The sequence below is a fragment of the Antechinus flavipes genome, chromosome 6 (genome assembly GCF_016432865.1).
Source record: "Antechinus flavipes isolate AdamAnt ecotype Samford, QLD, Australia chromosome 6, AdamAnt_v2, whole genome shotgun sequence".
Lineage (NCBI taxonomy): Eukaryota > Metazoa > Chordata > Mammalia > Dasyuromorphia > Dasyuridae > Antechinus > Antechinus flavipes.
The window spans coordinates 107788392-107814602 of NC_067403.1; the positions used below are offsets into that span (position 1 = coordinate 107788392).

Below are 26211 nucleotides of genomic sequence, written 5' to 3' on the forward strand. Positions count from 1 at the left end.
TAGTCAAACAATCTGAGTAGCTTCTCTGATTATTGTTTTACTGCTTGCTTCATTTAATATATTTATTCCCTCTCCATGATTGCTGTGTATGTGAGAGAGAGAAAGAGAAAGAGACAGTGATAGAGGTACAGAGACTAAGACTGAGAGATAAGGTTAAGTGCAAGAGGAACTGAATTGGTCAACATTAAATTAACTATTATACAACTGACCTAGAGTAAGATTACTTAGTATCAACATCTGATTTATCTGATTTTGGAAAATAGGTTTTATCTTAACCAATACAGTCCACATCCTCCCCCTCCCAAATATACCCTTTATATTGAAAGTATCTGGTGTTTATTAGATAAATATCATTTTAACCCAATACCCTTGCTGATTATAGAGCAGTGGAGTTCTATGGAAACTGACATCTCGGTAGATGTAGAGTGTGGCATTCTAAATATATTTATTAATCCATGCTCTGTGCATTTTAACTCCCTGTGGCTCAGTCTAAATTCTAACAGTGATAAGTTTTGAAAGGTAGGCTGAAGCCAGATTGTGAAAGATTTGAAATGTTAAACAGGGGAATTTGTATTTCCTTCTCAAGGCAAAACCTTTTTGAGCAGAGGAGTGTCATGATGAATGCTATGCTTTAGGAATATCATTTTGGCAGCTGTTTGGATGATGGATTTCAGGAAGGAGACTGATTAAGAAGCTATTGAAGTAGTTAAGAATAGAGACATCAAACTGTGGGTTAAGATTAGGGTTCAGATTAGGAAGGATGATGGTATTCCTAAAGGGAGGTGAAAGATTAGATTTGTAGCAAAAAAAAAATGATGAGTTCTGCTCAGAACATGCTGAGTTTGGGATGCTTAAGGGATAGTCAATTGGTGACACTTACCTAGAGATCCAGAGAAAGACTGGGAGTGAATATATAGAACTGGAAGACAACTGTATAGAGGCAATCTCTAGCTTCCTTTAGGTAAATAACTGGTGACCAAATGGAGTTTGGATTGGAGTTGAAAGAAACTTGAGGCGGGCAGACCCTTGAACAAGCTATTGCAGTACTCCAGGTATGAGGTGGTGAGTATCTACACTAGAATGGGCAGTATTAGAAGAGAGGAGGGGGAATATGGGGCATGTTTGGGAGATGAAAATAGGAAATTGACAGGCTTTGGCAACAACTTGGATTAGTGTGGTGGGAAGGGAGGACCTCTAAGAAAATTGTATATGACATCTAGATTTCAAGCCTTAGAATGGAAAGATAGTATTACCCTTCATAATGATAAGGAAGATAGCTATGTATCTACGGATACATGTCGTTCTCTCTCGCTCTCTTTCCCTCTCCCTGTCTGTCTCTGAATCTGTCTCTGTGTGTGTCTCTGTCTCTCTCTCTCTCTCTCTCTATCCTGACCCAAATAGAATGTAAGTTCCTGAAGAGTAGATAGTAGCCCAGTTTATCTCTGAATTACCGGTCCTTAGCACAATACATTTAAAATGCTTATAATCTTGAATTGAGGCTACAGTCTCAGCTGATAACAGCTGTAAGAGAAATAAATGAGCCAATTGAAGATAATACATTTCATGCTGTGTGAGCATCTGGCTAGTCTGAGTACTGTCGAGGTAGTGCTGAAAGGCCTAGGAAATGTTGAGGGAAAAAGGTTATATTGAACCCTACAAACATAAATGAAAAATGGATTTTTGCTCATAGGTCATTTAGTATATAGCCTGTGAATAGTGGAAATCAGTGGACAAAACCTCCTATAATTCCAAAGATGGCTCCCATAGATAGTACATAATGGAAGTGGGCTACAACATAATATGTGTCGTGAAGGACGATGTCTAAGGATGAGTTAGCAAGTACAATTCCTGTGAGGCCTCCAATTGTAAATAGAAAAATGAAGCCCAGGGGTCACACTATGTCTGGAGATCATTTAATGTTTCCCCCATGTAGTGTAGCCAGTCAGCTAAATACTTTAACACTGGTAGGGATAGCAATGATTATTGCAGCTGATGTGAAATATGCCTGTGTGTCTACTATCTTTCCTGTTTAAACATAACAAATTGCTGTGTCATTTAATGGTGGTATCATTTAATGCTCTGGATTTCTCTGACCCACACAAACTACTTGTAGGATTGTAGGCTGAGTTTACTACTTGGGCAGAATAGAGTTAGTTACTAGAGGATGAGGGTTTCATGGAAGGGGAAGAAAGAATAGTCATAGACTACTTCCTCCTACTTCTGAAGTTTCCCAGTGATAGTTTCTTTTCATGCCTACATTCAAAGAACTAAGCCAAGGTTCTTTCCTCAGAACTATAGCAACTGATACAACAAATAAGGTTAGGATAATAGTAATGTGGTAAAAGTAGGAGCACTGGGGTTCCAGTAACTCATGGGAAATGAGAGAGGAGAACAGGAGGATCTAAATGCAAAAGTCTAACTCTGTTTTATAATTGTAAGAGTTTAGCTTTTGAATTAAACTTATGTGTCCAAAGGGACCTAAAAGCAATAAAAATCAAACTTTCTTCCCAGGCTTCATATACTTTTCCTTTGATTAGAAAATGCCAGTACCCTATTTGCATAAAGTTAATGACTTTGCTTTTTTTTTTTTTTTTTTTTTTTTTGGTGGAGAGGTTGGATGGGTGGATCTAGTTGTAGAGAAACAACCTCTAAATTTCTCTCAATTCCTGTGGCTTGATATGCTTTGATATTCTATCAGGCATAGTTTATGTCTGCCAGAACCTCACTGAAATGGACATAACTATTGAGAATCAGTGGGATCTGGAACTTAGAAGCCTGGGCATTGTAATACTCAAAAAAGAATCCCATGGTAAAACAAAAATTAAATTAAAAATATGAGTCTCAGAAAATAGGCAAGCCTGACTATGAGTGTGTTGGCAAAATTGTTGCCTTTATTTGGTATAAGTTTCAGAATTCTAAAAGTTAAATTTGTTTTTTTTAAAGGCCTGTATTTCAAACTCTGAGATACTGATAAGTAGTATTTCAAAGATTTTTATAAAACTTTGGTTCAAGTATTAATGTTGATTAACTTTCTCCTTATTATAACTTTTAAAAATTATAAGCATGAAGACATATGGTAGACATTATACCTCAATACATTTTTTAAATATTTTTTTTTGGAGGACAGAAACAAATTTAAACATACTCCTGAGATCTCGCATCTGTTGGAAAAGATAACTTAAGGAAATTGATTCTGGAAAGTTTTTCTTTCAAACTTCCCCAATAGCACTTGGAAGTCCATCAAAAAAAAGCACATGACCTAAATTTGATCTGCTAGGAAAAAGTCGGCCAAAGATATAGTAGATAGATAAGAGAGTAGAAGAGGAGAAAAGGAAGGAAAGGGACCTATATTTTCCCTCCCTCAAAAGTAAAATTCATATTAGAATCTGAACAAGTGCCAGTTAAGACTGAATATAATCCCAGTACTTAATCATTGCTTTTTCCACAGAGACAAGTATCAGGGTTTTTTTCCCCATTAAAGCTGGTGTGTTTCCAGACAAACTCAGCAGAGAAATTTTAGAAATAGATGGCTTACAAAGATGGATTGCCAAGAAGACAAGAGTTGGGGGGTGGAGGAAGATTTGCAGGATTTAAAACCTAGTGTGTATTCACTTCCTTTATTTAGAAGTTTTATGCTTGGATGTTTCTTTCTTTGTGGTTTAAACTAATCCTACAGTAGTAGTTCCATACAGTTGGAATGGGATTTAGAGCATGAGGCCCACCAAACTGTGTATTTTCATTTGGACATTTATCAAATGTGCAACCCTATGTCAACTAAGCCTACTCCAGGCATTATTAAGGAGATCAGAATTTTGGAGACAAATGACTAATGATTGACTAGAGACCTCCCAGCATCCTTATTCTCTGTGACCACAACATTTTGCTTATACCCTGGGACTAGCTGAGGAGGCTGATAAGACTTGTAGAACCATCATGCTCATCCTAAGGGATTAAGGGAAGAGAAGGGACAGGGACCTCAGAGAGAGAAAGCCATGGAGGCATAACCACACACCATGAAAATTGCAGAGGCGCATCAGGCATGAAATCATCAGTATCCGAAATCCAAATCCAAAGTAACATGAACCACAAAATCAGTGCAGCACTGAACACTATTCCATACACTATAAACCCAAGGCAATGATCCTTCATTTCTAGTTCACTTTTTTTCTTCTCTTCTCAAAACTTGATTTTTACAAGTTTGTTGACATTTCTATGTTTAGTTGTATTTATCTTAAATAAGCAAAATAATATGATAAAAGAATGAACGATCTACTTTGATAAGTAGGGTGTTATTGTTTGAATGCTATGGACAGAAGCAATTGGGGTACGGCTGGTAGGAGAGATAGGAAAATAAGGTGTTTTGCCAGAATATGAATTTTGACTGGGAGCTTAGAACTATGAAAGAGAATTATTGATTTGCTTTACAATTTTCTAGGGTAGAAACAATTTTTTAAATGAAATTGTTCTAGAAAAATAATATAGTAGCAATAAATGCTACAACTAATTAAGATAGCACTGAGATCAGTCCTCTTCTACCACTCTGCTCCCTTCCCCCTCACCCTGTCATTCTTATAGATGCTAAAAAAAAAAAGAGTCTGGGAAAGTGTCACAAGTTAAAAGCAGGAGTAATCTGGATAAAAAAGTTGGGGGGCAATAATTTTAACTACTTTCTCAACTAACTACAAACAGTATGGCAATTAACACTAATGAAAATAAAACAGATGTCAATTATATGCTTGTAAGATAGCTTCTTTTCAAGAAGATCTAAGGCAAAATTGAACCTGGAGAAATACTAACTGATAAACAGATAAACTAATAATATGAAAGCAGAGATAGTTTTCATTGAATAAGTTCATGAGACAGAAGAAGAATTTGAAGTTCTTTTACTGTGGAATATTTATGCCCAAAGATGAATTAGTGCATTAATGGATAATAATAGAAAGATGGAAGAGAAAAGGATATGCAAATCAAGGAAAAATACTTGTGGGTTAAAGAAAGGAGTGAAGGAAGTTTTTATCTGCATTTGCATTTGTGAATGATGTTTCATGTTATGCTATATCCCCTCTTTTTATAACCGGTCCTCCTCCTTTCAGAGCAAAAGGGACATATATTGAACAGCTGTGCTGGAGTGTTGCTACTTTAGGGTTGGAGAAGAAAGGAACTGAATTTGAGGTGGTGAAAGACTTCTCCTTGCTGGGATCAACCATCAAATATACTCATTTTGCTCTTTGATGAGATGGTTAAAGTCAAACAGGACAGCCAAGGCAATAATCACTTCATGAGTTCCATTTTGCACCAAATTCTAATTTCCCTTTCTGAACAAAGACCCTCTAGTCCAGAATTGTTTCCCCTTCTAGTGATGAAAAGTTTTGCCTGACCTCTACGTGAAAATGAATTAAATATCCTGTGGTAACTTATAAGGAATAACTGTAGTTATTTCATAATTTGCTGCCAGAGAAGAGAGGGCTGGTCAAATCTTTTTGTAATCACATTCAGTGTTGGTATAGCAGCCAGTTATAAGAAGTTTTTTGACACTACAAAGCAAATGAGCAGGAATAGTCAGAGAATACCTGCTGACTCACTGAAGTTGAAAGTAGGCTCACCAAGCCTTTACATGGATTGACTTATTTGTACCAGTCATTACAATGAGCATAGATGTGGAAAACTAAACAAACTCACACTGTGCACATTAGAGAACTCTTTGTTCCATGTAGATCCTGTGGTTTCTAAGACTTCTAGAGTTTAAGAAGTCATTGGGCACAGTTGTCAGATGTTTCACATTTTTGTTATGCATTATTCTTTAGTCATTATACATAATTTAATTGTTTATCAATTTTTTTTTGCTAAAAGAACATTGTCTACAATATCTCATCTTGTTTATCTGATTCTTGGTAAAGTAGAAATTCTTAGGCCAAGTTAATATTACTACCAATGACTGAAATATAAGTAATTACTAAAGAAAGGATTATCTCATGGCTCAGAATTAATTTTGTTTGATGGATTCATAACTATACAAATACCTAAGACAAAAAAATCAATGTCACACCAATTAGAAAGGTGGAACCAAGGGAAAGTGATTATTTGTTAAGCTTTTCTTTTTAGAAACCATTACCAACATAGTATTTACTCAGTACTTTTGCCCTAGTGGTCATACAAAAACTAAGTGAATGTGGGACTTGTGCAAATAAATGAAATTCAATGATGTTGGTAGTAAAGTTATATAGATTCCTATAAAGACCAATAGAGTTGATCTGGGTTTAAATCTTGCACTGAACCATTTCCCTTAGTGAGTTGCACCAAAAAACAAACAAACAAAAAGACAAAAAAAAAGCCTAGTCAATCCATGTTAAGACTTGGTGAGCTTACTTTCAACTTGAGTGAGTGAACAGGTATTCTCTGACTGCTCCTGTTCATTTGCTTTTTGGTGACAAAAAGCTACTTATAAGTGACTGCTATACCAACACTGAATGTGATTACAAAAATGTTTGATCAGCCCTCTCTTCCCTTGTAGCAAATTATGAAATAATTACAGTTATTCCTTCTACATACCAACTTTCCCCATCATAGTCTCACTATATCATGAATTGGCATAAAAAATTAAATGAGAATTTTTGGGGAAAGTTTGTGGAAGGTGCAGATGACATGTGATGACCACGGAAAAGGTTTTGAAATTCAGAAATGTATAAAATCAACACAAATTTTACAGCAAGATACTGTAAACACCCCATAAAAGAAAAAAAAGAAAAAATTCAGATTTTGTCTCTTCAGACAGCCAAAACATTTCCATTTTCTAGGGAAACTACATCCCTGACCCTCTCAATATGAAAAAAGATGACTGTACTTTGAATTGCTTAATGAAGAAGCATTCCTCCCCATCTTCCCCCTGAAAGTCCATGAATTCATGGTGTCAATATCTTGTGTCTATTTTTTTCATGATCTTAAGCAAATGATTATTGGGAAATGAAAAAGATCACTTGGCAGTAGAGTCTTCTGGTAGCTTCAGTAGATGAGTTCAGTGAGGAGCCAAGTTTTTTTTTTTTTTTTTTTTTTGTTGTTGTTGTTTGTTTTTTTAAGGAGAAAATTCTTTGACCAAAATCAATAAGGAGTCAGCCTAGTTAAGCAATGGTGGGGCTTGTCTGTAGGCTATGCCATACCCCAAAGCAAACTTGTTGTGGACCACCAGGAATCTGGTGGTATCTCTTGTCCACATATTACGTATGTATTTGGTTTTGTGTTTTGGTACCATTATGTTTTAACTATGAGCATACTTTTTCGCTAGGAACTTTGTGTATATATAGCGGGTAGAAAACATCCCAGTTTAGGAGGGGATGTTTTGTACTCACTATTTTTCTGTTTGAGTTCATTTTCTCTAAGAATTAAGAGTTTACCTCTATTTTATGGGGAGAGTACTTAAATAGTGTGGAATTTTTCTGAGACTCATTCAATTCACATTTCTCTTTTCTTTAGTTATCAGAAACCTCTATATATCTATAAATCTTTCATCATTCATAGAGTCAAAAACTTTAGATCTGGAAGTTACCTTAGAAATGATCTAATCCAATATTTTCCAATCCAAAAACCAGTATGAATAAGTAAAATATTTTAATATTTATAATGGATTATTCTGGGGCTCTCAGGTATATAATAAGATGGACAATGGAAAGAAGGCTGTAAATTTTAAGAAGTACCCTTCTGTAGCAAGAATTTTGAAGATGGTGAAATTTTTCTGAAGGTTAGGGCCAGTTGTATTGAAACATAATGTTACCCATGGCCCTTATTTCAGAACTAAGGATTCTAAGAGTTGCAAGAGTAAAATGATATATTCAAGGTCAATCTTTTAACTACAGGCAGATTTAGGAATTAACTTTAACTTTTCCTGATTTTCCACTGATATTGGGCTTATAGTTTCTTTTACAATTTTTGTGCAAAAAAGCCCAATATAGCCAAGATTAGAAAGAAGAAAAAAATTGAGAAAAAAAATTTATACGTAGTCATAAAGGCCTTATATTTTGATTATAAAGGGAACTATATAGTAAAACCCTATAAGATTGTAAAGTCATTAAAATTCTTCTGCCACATCTTTCTGACATTATCTCATTTATAATATTGTTCTATGGAATGAAATTCTGGTGCCCCATAATTTTTTTTAACATAATATAAAATTTTTATAAAAGTAGTTCCTTTGGTCAGGCAGAGCATAGCTGCTGAATTCTCATGACATTTGTCCCTCTACTAGGTATTCTCTCATTGGATCCTGTAGCTACACTAAGATTATTGATTATATTTCAAATAAGAAGAATCTGTAGTTTGGTATTTATTATTGTTTGTGTTTGGAGTAGAGAGACAGAAGACTGAGAGAATCAGTGAAGAGAAGTAGCAAAATGAAATACCCTAAATTAGTGCTTTTTAAAAAAAATTCTGACATTATTTTGTAAATGTCCTGAAACAGCTCAGGTTTTTCAATGAAATAAAGAGTATGGAATAAGAATAATTAATTAATGAATAATCCTTTAACAATACCTTTGACAGTTAAAGTATTACATTAAAAGAAATCAATCTATTCTTTAGTTTTGATGAAATAATATTCCTCTTTTTCTATCTGAAAAAAAAGCTGGAACAGAGGGGGATCAAGTTCCACCATAGCAAACTATTCTCTAAATTTCTGTGAAAAAGCTTAGGGAAGCTAGAAAGTCCAATTACAAATGACTCAAATTGGCTGGCAAAGGAAATCTCCCTTTTGCTCTCTTCACTAAACCTTTCCCCATATCTTAGAGCTAGATAAATATGCTCAAATACTTAAGAGATCCTAAATCTGGAAGAACCAAATGACTTATCTGGCTTTTAGCCAAAAACTGAAGTATTAAAATGTCACATCAAATTAATTCAAGAGAAGTAGATCAATATGATAAGCATTTGAAGTTATGAATTGGAATTTAATAATTGTTAAACCTATGGGTGCCAATCCTGAGAGATAACAGAGAATATGTAAATGTTCATGGGGTGATATCTTGACTCATGTGTGAATTGGATTTAAATAAAGGAGAATTGTCCAAAATCTTCAGCCTCATTCTCTCTTCCATTAAAAGTCCAGAGGCAAGACAAAAAATAGCCTGAGATGCTGTAGGTGATCTTGGTGTTTTCCACATCTGACTAATCTCTAAGTACTATATAGTTCCTGCTTTAGCTAATTACATGGCCACTGTGGGGAGAGAGAAATTGTTCTCACTGACATATTCTACTGGGAAGTCTTTATTAGTTTGGGATAGAAAGTCCCCTAACTCATTGACAGGGTTGGGACTTGTTGGTTACCCTCAACCTGGTAGTCCATCTGTTGAGGTGGCTTTACTGGGATGTGGCTTATGTGCATGCTATCTTATTGGAACCAGTAATCACAAGATAAATCACTAATACTAATATAATATTATAAAAATCAATTAACTTAATCCAATAACTAAATAGATGAGCAGAATGTTGGAGCTGGAAAAAAAACTCTGGGGGACCTTTTATAATTGCTGTGAGAAATGAGGCCTAGAATAGGTAAAAAAAACAAAACAAAACAAAACAAAACAAAAAAAAAACATTGCTCCAGGTTACCTACCTGGTTGAGACAAAGAAAGATTAGGATTTGTATCATTTGTCAGCTAGTCTATCACTCTTTCAATTAAACTGTATTCAACACACTGCACACTCACTGTTCAAGGCCAGGCTTGCCTCATTCTTTTCCAGACCACTGGACTCTGGACTTTCTCTCCATATCCTTAACCTTCATACTTTTCTCTTCACCCTTTCCATTCTTCTTTTCAGCTTCCTGGCTTGCCATCCTTCATTACAATGTAATTATTTTGAGGGAGATCAGGAATTGTCCTTCTTTCTTTTTGTATTTGGCACAGTTCTTGACACATTCGTTATTGTTCTGTTGTTTTCAATTATGTCCAAGTCTTTGTGACCCCTTTGAGGGTTTTCTTGACAAAGATATTGGAGTGGTTTTACAATTTCATTTTCCAGCCTACAACAGGGTTAAGTTATTTGCCTGGGGATACAAGCAGGTAAATATTTGAAGTCAAATTTGAATTCAGAAAGCTGTCTTCCTAAATCTTAGCCTTGCACTCTATCCACTGAACTTCTTAGCTACACTGGTAAGTGATTAATAAATACTTGTTAAGAAGTAAGATTTGAACCCAGGCTTTCCTAACTCCAAATGCAAAAAAGCTATCTACTCCATGGTACCTCAATCAAGAATCAATCAATATTTATTAAGCAACCCTAATGGTTGTACAACAACAATAGTACAAGTCACTATGCTAAGTTCTAGGGGGATAGTAAAAGAGGCAAAACACATTCTTTTGCCTTTAGGAGCTTACAATCTAATAAATTTACTATTTTATATAACATTATAAAATAATATTTATATGTTTCTACATATCTATGTGTTAATGAAATAATGTATATTATTTATTATTAATAGATTATATTGGTATTTTTGGTTTTACATTACCTATTTTCCTCTCAATATATCCCTTCCCAGAAAGCGAAACTATATAATGGGATTTTTTAAGAAGAAGAGGAAAGCAGACAGTTAGATGGATCTGTGAATAGATCACCAACTCTAAAGTCAGGAGGACCTGAGTTCAAATGTGACCTGAGACACTTAATACTTCCTAGCTGTGTGATCCTGGGCAAGTCACTTAATCTCAATTGCCTCTCAAAAACAACAACAAAAAGAAGAGGAAGAAGAAAAATCATCAAAAACAATTAACACATTGAAAAAAAATCTGAAGTTTTATAATCACTATTTCACCCTCATAAACCTTCACCTCTGTGAAAAAGGGGATGGGAAAGCACCTTCTCAGATCGGTTTTTTGAAGGCCAGTTTTGGTTATTATAATTTCCCTATATTCCATTTTGGTAATTTTGTGGTTGGTTTTTCCAGTTACATCATTATAGGCATCATGAATATTGTTTTCCTGGCTGTCTTCAAATTTTTCTTTTCAAAGCTTGGTATTAGTGGATTTGGATTGAGAGAACTTAGTTTGAATTCTGGCTCTGCTACTTAATAGTTATATGATATTGGACAGGTCACTTAATCCTTTTGGATTTATTTCCTCATCAGTAAAGTGAAGGGGTTGGAAGATATTGTTCTTATGGTTCCTTCTTGCTTCTTTTAGTCTTGTGAACTTCTTGATAGAAACTCTTGGTTTGCTGGACTAGGGAATTTGAACTTCAAAGCTCTCAATTAAAGGGAGAATGTCTTTAAGAAAATAGCATTGTTCTAAAAAGCCAGTGTGTAGGACATGCACCACCCACTTGCTGGTAACACAGCATGCTTTTCTTTGTCTATCTCTGACTATAGACTCTGCAAGAGTGGAAAGCAGAGACAAAGCCTTGCTTTCTCATGCAATTTCCCCCCAGAGCAGATCAGGAGAACATCTTTAAAGAGGGAATGGAGTTGCTATAAGAACAGAAGGATTGATGAGAGAATGCCTGATTAGTTCTAAAAATTTGAGCAGGAAGCATGTAAAGGTAGAGAGCAGTATGTAGGCTAATAGACTTAAATATTCCATTTGATTGTTTAAGGGGGGAGTTCTTACCCTGGGGTCTGAGAACTTAAAAAAAACAACAACTATATTTCTCTATGTATAACTATGTAGAGTTGTTTTTCTTTGTAAGCCTATATATTTTATTTCATGCATGTAGAATCATGATTCTAAGATAGAGTCCATAGTCTTCAACAAAATGACAAAAAAAGAACCATGATGCAGGACAGATTAATCATCCCTGGGTTTGAGTGAGCCCTGTCAAAAGTTCAAATTCCTAGAAGCTGTGAATATAATTTGAAGAAAGTATTCACAGTTTGACTGAAAAGCTGTGTCCACAGTGCTTGCTACACAGTTATAAGCAGAAAATGAAATTCAGAATTTATCAGAATTGATTTTTTTAGAAGTCTTCTATACTCCAATACTTCAGGAATGAACTCTAATTTGGCACTAGGTTTTCAAGTGAAAATTTTATTTCCTTTTTAACAGTTCAATGATCTTCCAAGTATCCTTCCTCCCAGGCTCCCTTCCCGAGTTTTACTAGCCCTTATGCTTCCATTTACTGGAAAGAGGGTGGTGGTATTAGTCAATTCCTCTTAGGGCTTCTATACCCTAGCTGAATCCTTGACTCATTTTAATAAAGAATGGCAGTGCGTCATGTTGATATCTGCTCAGGGATCAGAAGCACATTAACCCAGGCGTAGCTATCTGGCAAAATTGCCTTACATCTATTGCTACAGCTATTAAGCAAATGTTGTCACTGTACCATTTTGAATCTTCCAAACATTTTCCTCTTGCCACTTCAAAATCACTCTAGAGTAAGTATTCTTATGGTTGAATTTTTCTGGAGAACAACTGATTTTAATTACCACAATAGCTAACATTTCTATAGAGCTTTAAGATTTGCAAAGTATCGTGCATCAGAATCATTAGATTCTCACAACAACCTTATAGGGTAGATGTTTATATTATCCCTATTTTATAGAGATAGATAAATGATAGATTGATAGATGATAAATAGAAAGAGAAAACATTTTTAAGCACTTAACATATATCAGGCACATGATAAGTACTACAGATATTATTACAAACAAGTTTTTGTTCTCAAGAGCTTATATTTTAGATGGGGAGGGGTAAAGAAAACATAAAGAACAAGGCAGCAAGGGAGTTAATCTACCCTTCTTTATGAAAGTTGTCCAGATCTGTTTATTGTTTATCTTCATTCAGATACTTAGCTACTTCTTTAAGTTTAAATGTGAGAGATATTTGACTCATTATTCTTTGGAGGGTGTAGCTGACTTTATGGAATGCATATTGGATTATTTCCAGCCACCTTTAAAATTACCCAAATATGCTAAGGTGTCACTGCTCATAGAATAACTACAGTTGTAGTCTGCCCAAAGAGCAAGGAAAAGGGACATGTTGGGTGCGAGTAGACTAAATCATATTACCAAAAAAAAGTCTTGATTAGGAAAATGGGTATGAAAATTATTAAATAGGCTAGAAACTGGAAAATGAATGAATGCCCACCAATTGGAGAATGGTTGGGTAAATTGTGGTATATGAATGTTATGGAATATTATTGTTCTGTAAGAAATGACCAGCAGGATGAATACAGAGAGGCTTGGAGAGACTTACATGAACTGATGCTAAGTGAAATGAGCAGAACCAGGAGATCATTATACAATTCAGTGACAATACTGTATGAGGATGTATTCTGATGAAAGTGGATTTCTTTGACAAAGAGAAGATCTAACTCAGTTTCATTTGATCAATGATGGACAGAAGCAGCTGTACCCAAAGAAAGAACACTGAGAAATGAATGTAAACTGTTTGCATTTTTGTTTTTGTTCCCGGGTTATCTTAACCTTCTGAATTCAATTCTTCCTGTGCACAAGAGAACTGTTTGGTTCTGCACACATATATTGTATCTAGGATATACTGTGACATATTTAACATGTATAGGACTGCTTGCCATCTAAGGGAAGGGGTGGATTGAGGGAAGGGAAAAGTCGGAACAGAAGTGAGTGCAAGGGATAATGTTGTAAAAAATTACCCTGGCATGGGTAATAAAAAGTTATAATTATGAAAAAAAAAGAAATTCCTAATACCTACTTTCAAGACTTCTAATACTATTGCATGATTTGAATTTCCTTTGAAAGGCAAAAAAAAAGACTTTGGGAATGTTATATAGGAAACATCCTTCCTAATAAACACAGAATACCTCAATACAATAGGAAAAAAAAGAAAATTATCAAATAAATACATGCCTATGAAAAAATGAACCTGTTATATAGAGAAAAAGGGCTGAAATAGAGAGTTCAAATGCTCTATTGATTTTGAAGTAGGAAGGGATGCAAAGGAAGGTCCCTATCATATTGGAGTATATTTTCTATGAATGGTTTATGAGAAGACAGAGTATCACATGGAATGAAAAGGTATAGTTGGGGTACGATTTACAGAGAAGAAACATGGATTAGATTCACTCAAATATTTAGATGACAATCTTATGATTCCAGCAAAATGTAAAACTCATTGAGGTTGAGGATTGTTTTGCTTTGGTCTTTATGCTCATCCCACTATCTAGTACATTGTCCCCTCATTTTCTTTAGCTCTCTTTTCTGAATTTAAACACACATACACACACACATTCCATAGAAACAACAGAACAAACAAAAAATGATCCTATGGGAAATAGCAAATTTCCATTTCATAGGACTTACACACACACATACACACACAATGCAAATTATAAAGGGAGAGTTTTTCCTTTCTACAACTGTGAAAGGTGAACTACTACATGCGTTAGTCAAAAGGAAACATTGGGCTGATAAACAAAAGTGACATAATCAGTCAATCAATCAATACTCAAGGATCTTTGCTGGATTTTCTTGTCATACTCCCTAACTATGGGTATCACTCAAGGCTCTTTCCTGAGCCTCCTCTTTCTATACTCTCTCATTTGGTGATCTCTTCAATTTCTACAAATCATTAGCTCTATGCAGAGGCTACTTTTGCTTTCCTTTATCTCCCCCAGTTTACTACAGTGCTTGACACAATGAATTCTTGATGACTGACTAAATGACCAACACTCTATTTAGCAGTTCCTACCAAGCTTAAAAGACTAATTAATAATTCTGTTCAAAGACATTTATGAGTTCAATGCAAAGAGACACATTGCTAGAAGGCTGGATACTATGTAAACAACTTTAATTTTCCCTTTTCAGACAAACTGAAAAATATAGGGAAGTGATTTGAGACCAAGGACCCAGTTATGGAAAAATGGATCTTTTAAATATCAGGATATATTTAGAAGATGGATACTTTAAATTAGAGATAGCAAGTCACCAGAGTTACTATAGTTTAAGTTTAGATGATATCCAAAAAGCTTAAAACAATCTCTGTACCCAAAGCATTCACATTCTGCTAGGGGAAAAAAACCTGATAACTATATAAAAGTTTACACATAAAATAATCTTAGAGGGAAGATATTACTAGTATAGCAGAAAGATAGTTGCTGATCATGTTTGATCTGGGTTTAAGTCTTTACACATTTTTTTTTGTGTGGCACTCTAGTCAGATCCTTTAATCTCTTTGTATGCCAAGCAGCTCTCTAAAATTCTTAAAGTGGCAAAGGTTTTGACATGTATTCATGATGGAAAGTCCTTGCCAGGAGCTCCCTATTCAGATATAATTACAGGTTCAATCTAAAGAGAAACTGCTCACATGCAAATGCAAACACATATAATTTTTGCATGTTCCCCAACCTAAATGAATACCAGCTAGGGAAGGAATGGTTGATAGGGAAATTAGACACACACACACACACACACACACACACACACATCCTATATGTGAGGCTAATTACAAATTTGTTGACTTTTTTTTAACATGTGTATATACTGAGGCAGAACTTCCCTGCAATAGAATTTAAAAGATGTTCTGTAGTCATAGCTTGTCCTCAATAGTAAATTGAGAATGCTGATGCTATATAATATCTTGGAGCTCGTGTTGATCAGAAGGATTCAGAAATTGAAGCCATTTTCGTTCAATTCAATTTAATTCAATACAGCAATACAGAATAGAAATCTTTACTTTGTAGTGGAGCTACAAATTGTAAAGCCATATTTAAATCATTAGTTAGGCAATATGATTAACTTCTATGTAACTTTTTGCCTATTTTTCTAATCTCATTGGTTATTTTTCCCCTCTTGCAACCTGTGATCTAGCCAAACTTATCTTTTTGTTTCTCAGTCTATCTCCCATTACTGCTCATCTCCTATACATTGCCATTCTTTAGGCCTGGAATGCACTTTCTCCTTATCTCTGCCTTAGAGTCCTTCTTTCCTGTAGATGAAATTCAGATGACTTTTTTTTTTTTTTGCATGAAGTCTTTCTTGATCTCCCAAATTGCTGCTGTTTTCCTTCATATCATTTATTTATTTTGCATACATTTGCTAATTTGTTTGATATATTATATATACTTGTCTTTCTCATTAGAAGTTTCCTACAAGCAGGGATATTTTATTCTTTGTACTTGTATTAGCTTACTACGTATCCTTGGCAAATCACTTAACCTTTCTCAGCCTCAGTTTCCTTTCATACTAAATAAATACATTTGTGATATGCTCTAATGCTCGGGTTTTTCCCCGATAATTAATAAGCAGATTGATAAAGTTTATGTGACTTTCTCAAAATCATACAATAAGAAGGATTAGCTTCAAGACTTACCCCTCAGCCAGGGATCTTTTTACCTCTTGTTTTCCCTATTATACTCTATGTTTGGTTTTCCTTTTTATAAGTGTCATTACCACTTATTCATTCAGTACATTCAATAAATATTAACTTTACCTTTGTATAAAGGTCCATGATTCAAGATAGGAGTACAAAGACTTACCTGCTGTAAAGGAATTTTCAAATAAAATAAGAGAAAAGTAAATGGAGTGGTAGGGACAAATAGAAAAATAAGTAGGTCCCAGACCATAGAAGAAGTGTAAAGAACATGTTTAGGCAGTGTGCCATGAGAAATTTAAAGAGAGAGCACTTTCAGTTGGGGTTTGGGTTGAGAAAGTTTGGAGGTGGGGTGCTATAAGATAGTAAGTCAGGAAAGGTTTCCTTTTAAGTTCTTATTTTTGGAAAAAAATTCTTAGAACCAGATACAGTATATTAATTCCATTAAACTTTATTCAAAATTTACATCTTTAATCCACTTCAGTTTTTAATATTCATTCAGCAACAAAAGAAACATTCTAAATACTTAAGACATATGAACAAATTTCCATTTTGATCTTTTCCCAGTCCAACCTATATAGTCAGGTTAGTTACACAGAGAAAAAAATAGGCTGCTTGGATCCTTTGTAACTTGGAAGTAGGAAGAGGATCTGAGAATTTGGAAGAAAGTCCTGTATTCACAGAAGAAAAGAGAAACAGGGGAAGCACTTATCTATATTGGAATCATGACTGGCGATATAAAAATAGGAGGCAACCGTGTTTAGAATATACAAGTTGGGGTTTTCCCAACATAGTAAGCTATTTCTTTCCCCTATTCATAGGCTCATGTAGTATATCATGTTGCAGGATTATGAACACTATTTACATACTTTTAAAAAGGTGAACAGACTTTTCTTAATATATACACTCACATTTTTATTTGGTGCTGCTCAAATATTGCTTCTTAATACCTGCTATGGATAGTTCTTTGTCTTGAAAGAGAGTATTTCCATCACAGAGTATATTTGCTGAGAGCTGCCAGGGTATATGGTAGGTCTAATTGCTATACACAGATTTCAAAATATGACTTCATGTCACAGGGAGAAAATGAAAAAGGACAAAAAGAAAATATGGTTTACAATAGTGACATTCAATGCATGTTGTGGAAAGGTCTATACCTACATATGACATAGCTTATTCCCAACTTTTCTCCAGCAAATTGAATCTTCTTCCACTGGAGTTCTGCATTGCTGAGGCTGTCTGTCCCAACAGCTTCCTTAAAGAGTTCCACAAAATAGCAGAAATTTAACTACACAGAATTTTAGTCCCAACATATATGGGACCCTATGGATGAAAACCCTCCTAATCTTTATCTGCTGTCCTTTAGGAGATACATCAGTCATTTGCTTCACAATCCAGAGAACTGACTCAGATTAGGAGAGCTATAGGTCTCATCCATCAGGCAAAGTAGATTCACTGGCTTCCAGAATTCAGTGACTAAGTTAGGAATCTTGGGCTTTCATCATTGAGTGGTAATGAAGTATGGATTACTTTAACTTAGTGCAGCAGAAAACATTTTTATACACCTCAAGTAAGTTAGCCAGTTCTTCCCTTCACTGTATTCTTTACTGGCCCTGAAGAGTGTAGCTATGCTAGTAACAAAAGGGACACTATTTCATGGCAGTTTTTATTATTGTATTTTGTAGCTTTTTGCTATAGCTATTGCCAAATCAGCTCCTGAATAGTGAAGCAAATGATTAATAATCCAATTTGAGAGTAATTAGTAATATTTAGAGATCTGAATCAAACAATTTCAGTGAAAGCCAAGCAATTTAGAAATCTATGAAATTAATATGAAAATTGAATCTGAAATACACATTTCAGTTACACTTAAAAAAATAAAATAGTATGTAAATTAAATTTTTTAGGGGGAAGGGTTCTTTGCTATTATTTTTGCTCCATGTCACTTCTAAAAGTTGAATTGCCAATACTAAAAGCATTGCCACTAAAATTTAATATTAAAACTTCTGAAGTTAAAGTTCAGAATTTTGAATTCAAGTGGACCAATCAATAAGAAATTAAAATTTGTGATTGACAAATGGGAAGGCCGTGTATCTCCTAAGACAGGAATCTGAGCTGTGAAATCAATAATTCCAAGTTCTATTTATATAGAGGACTATATAACTATAGTCCTCTACAACAACTTTAATCCTCTCTGTAATAAGTATATCAATTGTAGTTGATTCTTATACTTCCTACAAAGGGATGCTGTCACAATAAATACACTAAAAAATTTAAGAATAGGAGTTACTCAGATCAAAGAGTATACATTAAGTATTAAAAGTATTATGATTGATTATTTGCTATTTCATGTAGCTTTACTCATTTAAACCAATCATGAACACAAATACAATTGTTTATAACATATCCCTATCAGCCTTGAAAGAGCAATTCAAGTATTGAAAAAAGAATCAAACAAAACATGATGGATCTAAAAAACAATAGCTTCTATACTATGAATCAAATTCAGAAATGTGTGTATTCATCAACTGCATTTCTGTCCAAATGTTGTCAAATCCATGAAATGTTTACTGAGTTTTAGACTGATAAGGAATTGTATCATAGTTTTGAAAGTGAATTCCCTGAGATGTTGTGATCTTCATAATTGCACCATTTAAAGTATCATCTTCTATAATGGTTATCAACCCTTTGGCAATGATTGATGTGCTAAAAAACAGAAATGAGAGGCGAATTTTAAAAGTTAGGATGACTTTTTTTTTTTTAGTAATTTCTAAAGTTCTCACTTATTTCTAGGCTCTGGCACTCTACTATGTAAGAGAAGAGTAAGTTTATGATGAAAGCATTTTTAAGCAGATTTCAGAAAACTTTAAAAATGACTACAGTAATCAGAAAACTTATGAGATTTTGATTACTTTAGACTTGAATTATTCATATTTACTTTATTTAGATAGAGCTTTCCCTATTTCATATGCTCTATTATTGTTAAATAAATAACAAATAAATTAAATAAATAAAACAAACAAACAAACAAATAAATAATACTATTAAATAAATAAAGCCTATTACTGGCTTTATTAAGCCACTGAATATTTCTGATTTTTTAATGTTATTTTGACATTCTCTTATTTAGCCATGGTAGAATGAAGAATGTGGGTTAGGATCCCATGAACTTTGACAAAGTTATATATATTTTAATTTTTTTTATTTTTAAAAAATATTTTATTTTTTTCCAATTATACATTAAAACAATTTTTAACATTTGTTTTTAAAATTATTTGCATTCCATATTTTTTCTCCCCGCTCTGGATTGTGCTCAACTGTGACTCTGGAGCAACAGACCTTTTCTGCTGGTTTTTTCAGTTGTATTGTACTGGAAAACATCCTTTTGAGGCTTCTATTGCTTCAAATTTTATTTTGAGACATTATATAGTCATGTATCACCAATTGCCTTTTGGACATCTTGAACTGGATGTCTTTTAGGCATCTTAAATTCAGCATGCCCTGAAATAAATTTCTTTTCCTGACAAAGTTATATTTTAATATCAATATTTAATCTTTGAAAGATTTCTATGGCTTACTTGGCATCAGAATGGATTCAAGTAACACTTTAGACATGCTCTGGCTATGTGACCTTGGGCAGATTTACTTAAAGCAATCTAAGACTATACCTTGCAGAGCAGATGTCAAGTTACAATAATAAAGGGAGTTTCCTCACCTGAGGGTGTTCTAAACCAATGAACATAGATTCAGTTTAGTTTGGTTCTTTCTCTATCTTTAGAGATAGTCAACCAATTAATCATAGAGAAGAACTTTAGATTACATTTATTTAAAATATACATATATTGATGATATTTCCTTTTCACAGCTGATTACCAGGTAAGATATTAAGCAGTTCTATTGGAATATAGAAGACTTCTTTCTTTCAAATAAAATTTTAACATTAAAAAAACTTAGATGTCATCCCTGGCTTCATAGGTACAGCCAAACATAGTCATTTAGGCCCCAAATTGTCTGCTTATTTAATTATTTATAAGCTAATATTATTTACTTAAAATTAATAACTATTTGATGGTGTATTATTAAATAATTTAGGAGAGAAAATATGAAGATCTCTACTTACTCTAATATTCCATAAATTTTCATCATATCTTTGATACAATCCTTGTATCCATAATATTGTCCCATGTTTTCTTCTTTATCAATGGACTGGAGGATTGGTGTATTAACAAAACCTGGACAAATGGCATTTAATCTCACTCCAGTCTTCATATTGTGAGCTGCAATCTACAAGAGAAAAAAATAATTGATTTTTAAAAAATAATTGATTTTCAAAACTACTATCATTTTGAATAGAATTAGTATACAATAACATCTGCAAAATGTCACAAGAGATAGCATGGTTTTATATAGGGTGAGCTAACTTCAGAATTCAAATCCTTTTGCATATACTTACTGTTATTGGACCCAGGGCAAATACTAAACTTCTCTGCAATAATAATTGCATGAAGGCACAAAGACAAAACAAAAGTGTTCCTGCCTTCAAGACCTTCAAAATCATCCACCAGACTATGTTTCTAGAATAATGCTCTATTAAGGCACTTTTAAGTCCAACCCGACTGTCAAGCTAGTGCCCAATCTTTCAAAAAGCCTTCCATAATTCCTCCCATAATCAAGTGTTTTCTTCTCTATTTATGTTGTATATGTCTAATTAATTTGTGAAGCCAAACTTCCAGAGAAAAGGTAAGTTCCTTGAGGATAAGAGCTATTTCATTTTTGGATTTGTATCCCTAGAGGCCATATAGTAATTAAAAACATGTTGATTGCATAGGACTGCTTGCCATTTGGGGGAGCGGGTAGAGGGAGGGAGGGGGAAAATCAGAACAGAAGTGAGTGCAAGGGATAATGTTGTAAAAAAATTACCCTGACATTTTGTAAAAAATGATCTGTCAATAAAAAATTATTTTAAAAAATAAAAACATGTTGATTAATTGGAAACAAATATTTCAAACTATGAGAAGAAGAGTCTGTTCTTCCATGGAAGAACTAGCAGAGAGCTCTGAAAAACAGTAAGATAATCTGCCACTGTCTTTATTCTCCCAATGAGAGCAATTCAAATACTTCAAATGAAAATACAACCAAAAGTGGTTGCCTTAACTCTCAGGGTTTCAGGTTTCACATCTGTAAAATGAGGTTGGATTTAAATCAGAGCTTCTTAACTTTTTTGTATGTCATAAAATATTTGGCAGTCAGCTTATGAACTCTTTCTCAGAGGAATTTTTTAAAATGCATAAAGACATAGAATTACATAATCAATATTAAAGAGAATTGAAGTCAAACCAATTTTATTGAAATAGCTATCAAAATAAGAAAAAAAAAACATGTTTGTAAACCCCAGATTAAAAACTTTTGGATTATATTTGTTTCTGAGGTTCTTTCTCATATATCTCTAAGGCTTCTGATCTTCTGTTTCCCATATATTCTTTTTTGGCTTTATGGGGAAATAAGTTGGATATATTAGTTATGGCTAGAAAAAATTCTCAGATTTTGCTCTTCAGTAAGACTGACTCAATTTAGGCCACTAATCCCTCTTGCTTATGAAGTTAGCCTTCCATATCAAAGTTTCTTAAACTGTGGGTTTTGACCTCATATGGAGTTTTATAACAATGTAAGAGTCACAAAATTATGATTTATTCTCAGTAAATTTGATGTATATATTTACATGCTTGGGGTTACATAAAATTGGGGGGGGGCAAAAAAGAGGCATGGTCAGACAAAGTTCAATAAGCTTGTTTTATATTATTAGAAACTACACCCCAGTCAGTGTAAATGTAGATTAATTTGTGGAGCTGAATAAAACAAAGTTCTTACAAAGTCCATTTGGTAGTTTGATACTTGGACTAGTTACAACTTTGCATAGAGAAAAAAAAATTCTGTTTTTTGATTTCAGACTACACCCTTCATATACTACTCATTGGTCATCACGGGAAATGATGAGAATGATTTGAGCTGAGTCATATACACTAACAGTCACAATGGAAAAATAATTCAAATCACATGTCCTACTGATGGCAGGGCAATAGCATCAATTTCCCATAGGAAGGGCAACATGTTGAATATCCAAAGATGAAACATTAGTAGCTTTCTTTTTTTTTTAATGCCATAGTCTAATCTTGTTTGTTTTAGTGCAATCATTCTATATCATTTGCAAAATATATTGATTGTGCTAGTTTTGAATTTTTCAGAAAAAAATGTCATTTTCTTAAAGTTCTTATGTCATAATGCTTTTTCATGTTGGGATTTTCAGTTATGTAAATTATAAATTGATAATTTTCAAAGCAGATTATTTGGCACACACGTGGCAAATATTAAACAACTCAAGGATAGATGTCAAAAACTATTAAGTCATTTTATTAATTGTAATGAAAGAGATATTGGTTTATAAATAAGGCAAAAAGTAGAAAAGAAATATATTTGGTAGAATTGGTCTGAAGATAAATTATCTAATAATTAAACAAATAACTTAGCAGAAAACAAAACAAAACTTAGCTGATTTCAAAAGTTCCAATTTCTTTATTCTAGCTACTATAACCATCCTGAATTTGTAACATATGAGAAAATGAAAAAAAAAAAAGCAGAATATTAGGGACTTGTTCAGGGTCAAGGTCACATACCTAATAAGTGTCTGAGGCAGAATTCAAACTCTCCTCTTCCCAACTCAAGGCCAGTGGTTTGTCTATTATGCCATTTAACTACCTTTTTCTCATGTAACTTTATTAAAATTCAGAAAGGAAGATAGAAAGAGAGGGAGAAGGAGAGAGAGAAATAAATCCCTATATTAAGTAGTGGTAAGTTTGAGGGCAGTAGTATATTTACTCACAGCAGCAGATCGTGTGAATCCAATTATTCCATGCTTGGAAGCACAGTATACCGGCTGGTGTTCAGCAGGCATAAGTCCTTTAAAAAAGAAAAGACAAGGGAGGAAAAATTAAATAAGCAAAGTTTTACTAGACAATGATTTAGTCCAACCCATCTGTTCAAGCTATAGCTAAGAGAATTTTTTCCTTTTGGTAAATCTTTTAAATAAGAAAAAATATCCACTTGAATTAACAATTTGGATAAATTTACCAATTTGTCTTCTATCGCTCTTCCTCAATACACAAATATACACATCCTAATGGCGAGGGCCCTGAGCAGTCTATAGGTCTAATGAAATGTTCAAGAGATTTAGTAAAGGGTGAGACTCTAGCTTCTTCACTGACAAAATGAGGATAATAATATAATAATGTTTACTCTATCTATGGTGATGAGGAAAATTATATTACTCTGCACCTCTAAGCCAGGAAAGTTTAGGATGATCTTTAAATAGAGCAGAGTTCATGTAGGAAATTACTCTGTAAGAAACCCCATGAATCATTTTATGAACTAAAACCAAAGTATCAATTTATTATTCTGCAAATCTTCTCCAATCTCTTTTTAAGGAATGCTTGAGTGTTAATCCTAGAGAGTAGAGCCAAGGAGAGCTTCAGCATCACAAAACCTAGTTTGGATCTGGGTCCCATTATCAACCATATATGCAGTGCATTTGTCAACATTATGTCTTTCAACAATTTCAACTCCATATCCCCATTAAAATTTCACATCTTACAAAAAAAAAAAAACAGAGAAGAGGGAAGCCCTATATTTGGGGGCAGAGTTGGGACCCTTCGAGCTTCCTCTAACCAAGTTACCCTATGTTTCTCCCTCTCACTCAAATACACACATTCTACTGACCAGGACCTGGGGCATCCTATAGATGTAACTGAATGCCTAAGAGATATAGTGAAAGATGAGACACAAGCTGCTTCATTTACAAAATGAAAATAATTGCCCTTTCCCCCTCACCAGCTCTGCCTATTACCATTAGCAGGAAGCTAAGGCCAGTTCCCTTAGAGAAACTGTGGCTATCACCCATTTCTAGACTGTCCCTTCTCATTTCTTCCTAGTTTCTTCTCTGGTTTTCTTCAAATCTCAACTACTATTCTATTTTCTGCAAGAAGCCTTTCATACATCTAAGAAAAAACTAGATTATAAAAAAAAGTTAACCAATTAGAAAAGGAAATAGAGTTTTAAAGAAGAAAATGAATGTGGAACATAAGAAAAGGAATAGATCTGGTGAATAGATCAAGAAAATATAAGAATAATTGGAATACCTGAAAACTGTAATAAAAAAAGAATCCTGACACAATAATGCAAGAAATGATCATTTCTGGAGTGACAGAATAGAAAAGGAACATAGAAATAGAAAAAAAAAACTGCCAATCAACACCTCAAAGAGATCTTTTATGGAAAACAAATAAAAACAGTATTGCCAAAATTTTCAAACCCTCCAAGTCAAAGAGAAAATTTTCCAAGAAATAAACAAAAAATTCAAATTTGCTGGAGCCAACAATATCATATCCAAAAAAATTATAACTAATTTTGAATGGAAAGAAAGGATATTCAACAAACTTACAGATTTTCAGATCTTTGATCTTAACCAAATCTGAACTCAATAGAAAATTTAACATATAAGAACTAATATTAAAGATTAATTTCAAGGAATTCAACATGAACAAATTGTTTTCATGTTGTGCATGGAAATGTATACCATGGGAGAATTCTGGGAAGATAGTGGAGTAGGTTGGTAAATTTCATGTTCTCCAATTTTTCCCCACAAATAGAACAAATCTGCATCTCTCGGGGAACAGACTGGTAAACAATCAGGAAGACTTGGGATAGAACAGAGATCTTCCAGGTACAACCCAAAAAAAGATTTGAAGAAAGATCCCAAGCCAGGATTAATCTATGTGAAGTGCAAATACCTCCAGTTCAGCTCCACAGAAACACCAAGTAGGGATAACCTTGTGAATACCAGGCTCAGCTGTGCCACTGAGAAAGAACCAGCACCTGGTGAGTGCAGAAGCAGTGGGGCAGGGATCCTGTTGGTGCACTTGTAGGAGGATGGAGCTCTTAGGTTTGGGTTCCTGATTAGAGGAAATAATTGAAGTAAAGCCAGAGGCACCATCTTCCCACCCCAGATTAAAAGAGTTTATACTAATCCTCTTATTAAAAAAAAAAAAAAAGAACCAGTAAAGGAGAAAGTACTCAACCATAGAAATCTATTATAGGTACAGGAAGACTAGGGTTAATCTTGAGGAAAACACTGAAATAATAAAAAAAAAAAAAGCTTCTATCCCAAAGAGTAAGGTGAAATGACTCCCTTCCCAGAGAGAATTTATAGAAGAACTCAAAAAAAAAAGAATTTAAAAATCAAATGAGAGACATTGAAGAAAAACTAAATAAAACCATCAAGAAAAACAAGAAGATTATTATGAAAAAAGCTAACCAACTAGAAAATGAGATACAGTCTCAAAAATGAAAATAATTCTTTAAAATTAGAATTGGGGAAGGGGAAGCCAGTGAAGCTATGAGAGACCAAGAAATAAAACAGAGTATAAAGAATGAGAAATAGAACAAAATGTGAAACATCTTATAAGAAAAATGACAGATCTGGAGAATAGATCAAGAAGATGAAAGATAAAAATAATTGGACTGCCTGAAAGTTGTGACCAAAAAAGTACTTTGACACAAGAATGCAGGAAATAATCCTAGAAAATTGTTCTGAAGTAATAGAACATGAGGGGAAAGTAGAAATAGAAAAAAGTCCACTGACCACCATCTCAAGGTGACTCTTTGTGGAAAACACACAGAAATGTTATTGCCAAATTTCAAAACCCCCAAATCAAAGAGAGAATTTTGCAAGAAACAAACAAAACATAAAATAAAATGTGCTGGAGTTGCGATTAGAATTGTACAGGTCTTAGCAGCTACAATAAAAGACTACAGGTCTGAAATCATATCCACCGATAATTAAAAGAACAAGGATAGCTGAAAATATCATATCCAGCAAAATTATCCATAATGTTGA

At 33.9% G+C, this 26211-nt stretch overlaps 1 protein-coding gene across 1 annotated transcript in view; it reads right to left on the bottom strand.

Annotated features, from left to right (window-relative positions):
* Positions 1-16700: 16700 nt before the first annotated feature.
* HPGD (15-hydroxyprostaglandin dehydrogenase) overlaps positions 16701-26211 on the bottom strand; it is a 50682-nt gene continuing 41171 nt past the window's right edge. The window contains exons 5-7 of the mRNA XM_051967484.1: positions 23143-23219; positions 20386-20549; positions 16701-18971 (exon numbers count right to left, since the gene is read on the bottom strand). Of these exons, the coding sequence (XP_051823444.1) occupies positions 18833-18971; positions 20386-20549; positions 23143-23219 (380 nt within the window). The 3' untranslated portion in view covers positions 16701-18832. The remainder of the gene's footprint in view (positions 18972-20385; positions 20550-23142; positions 23220-26211) is intronic.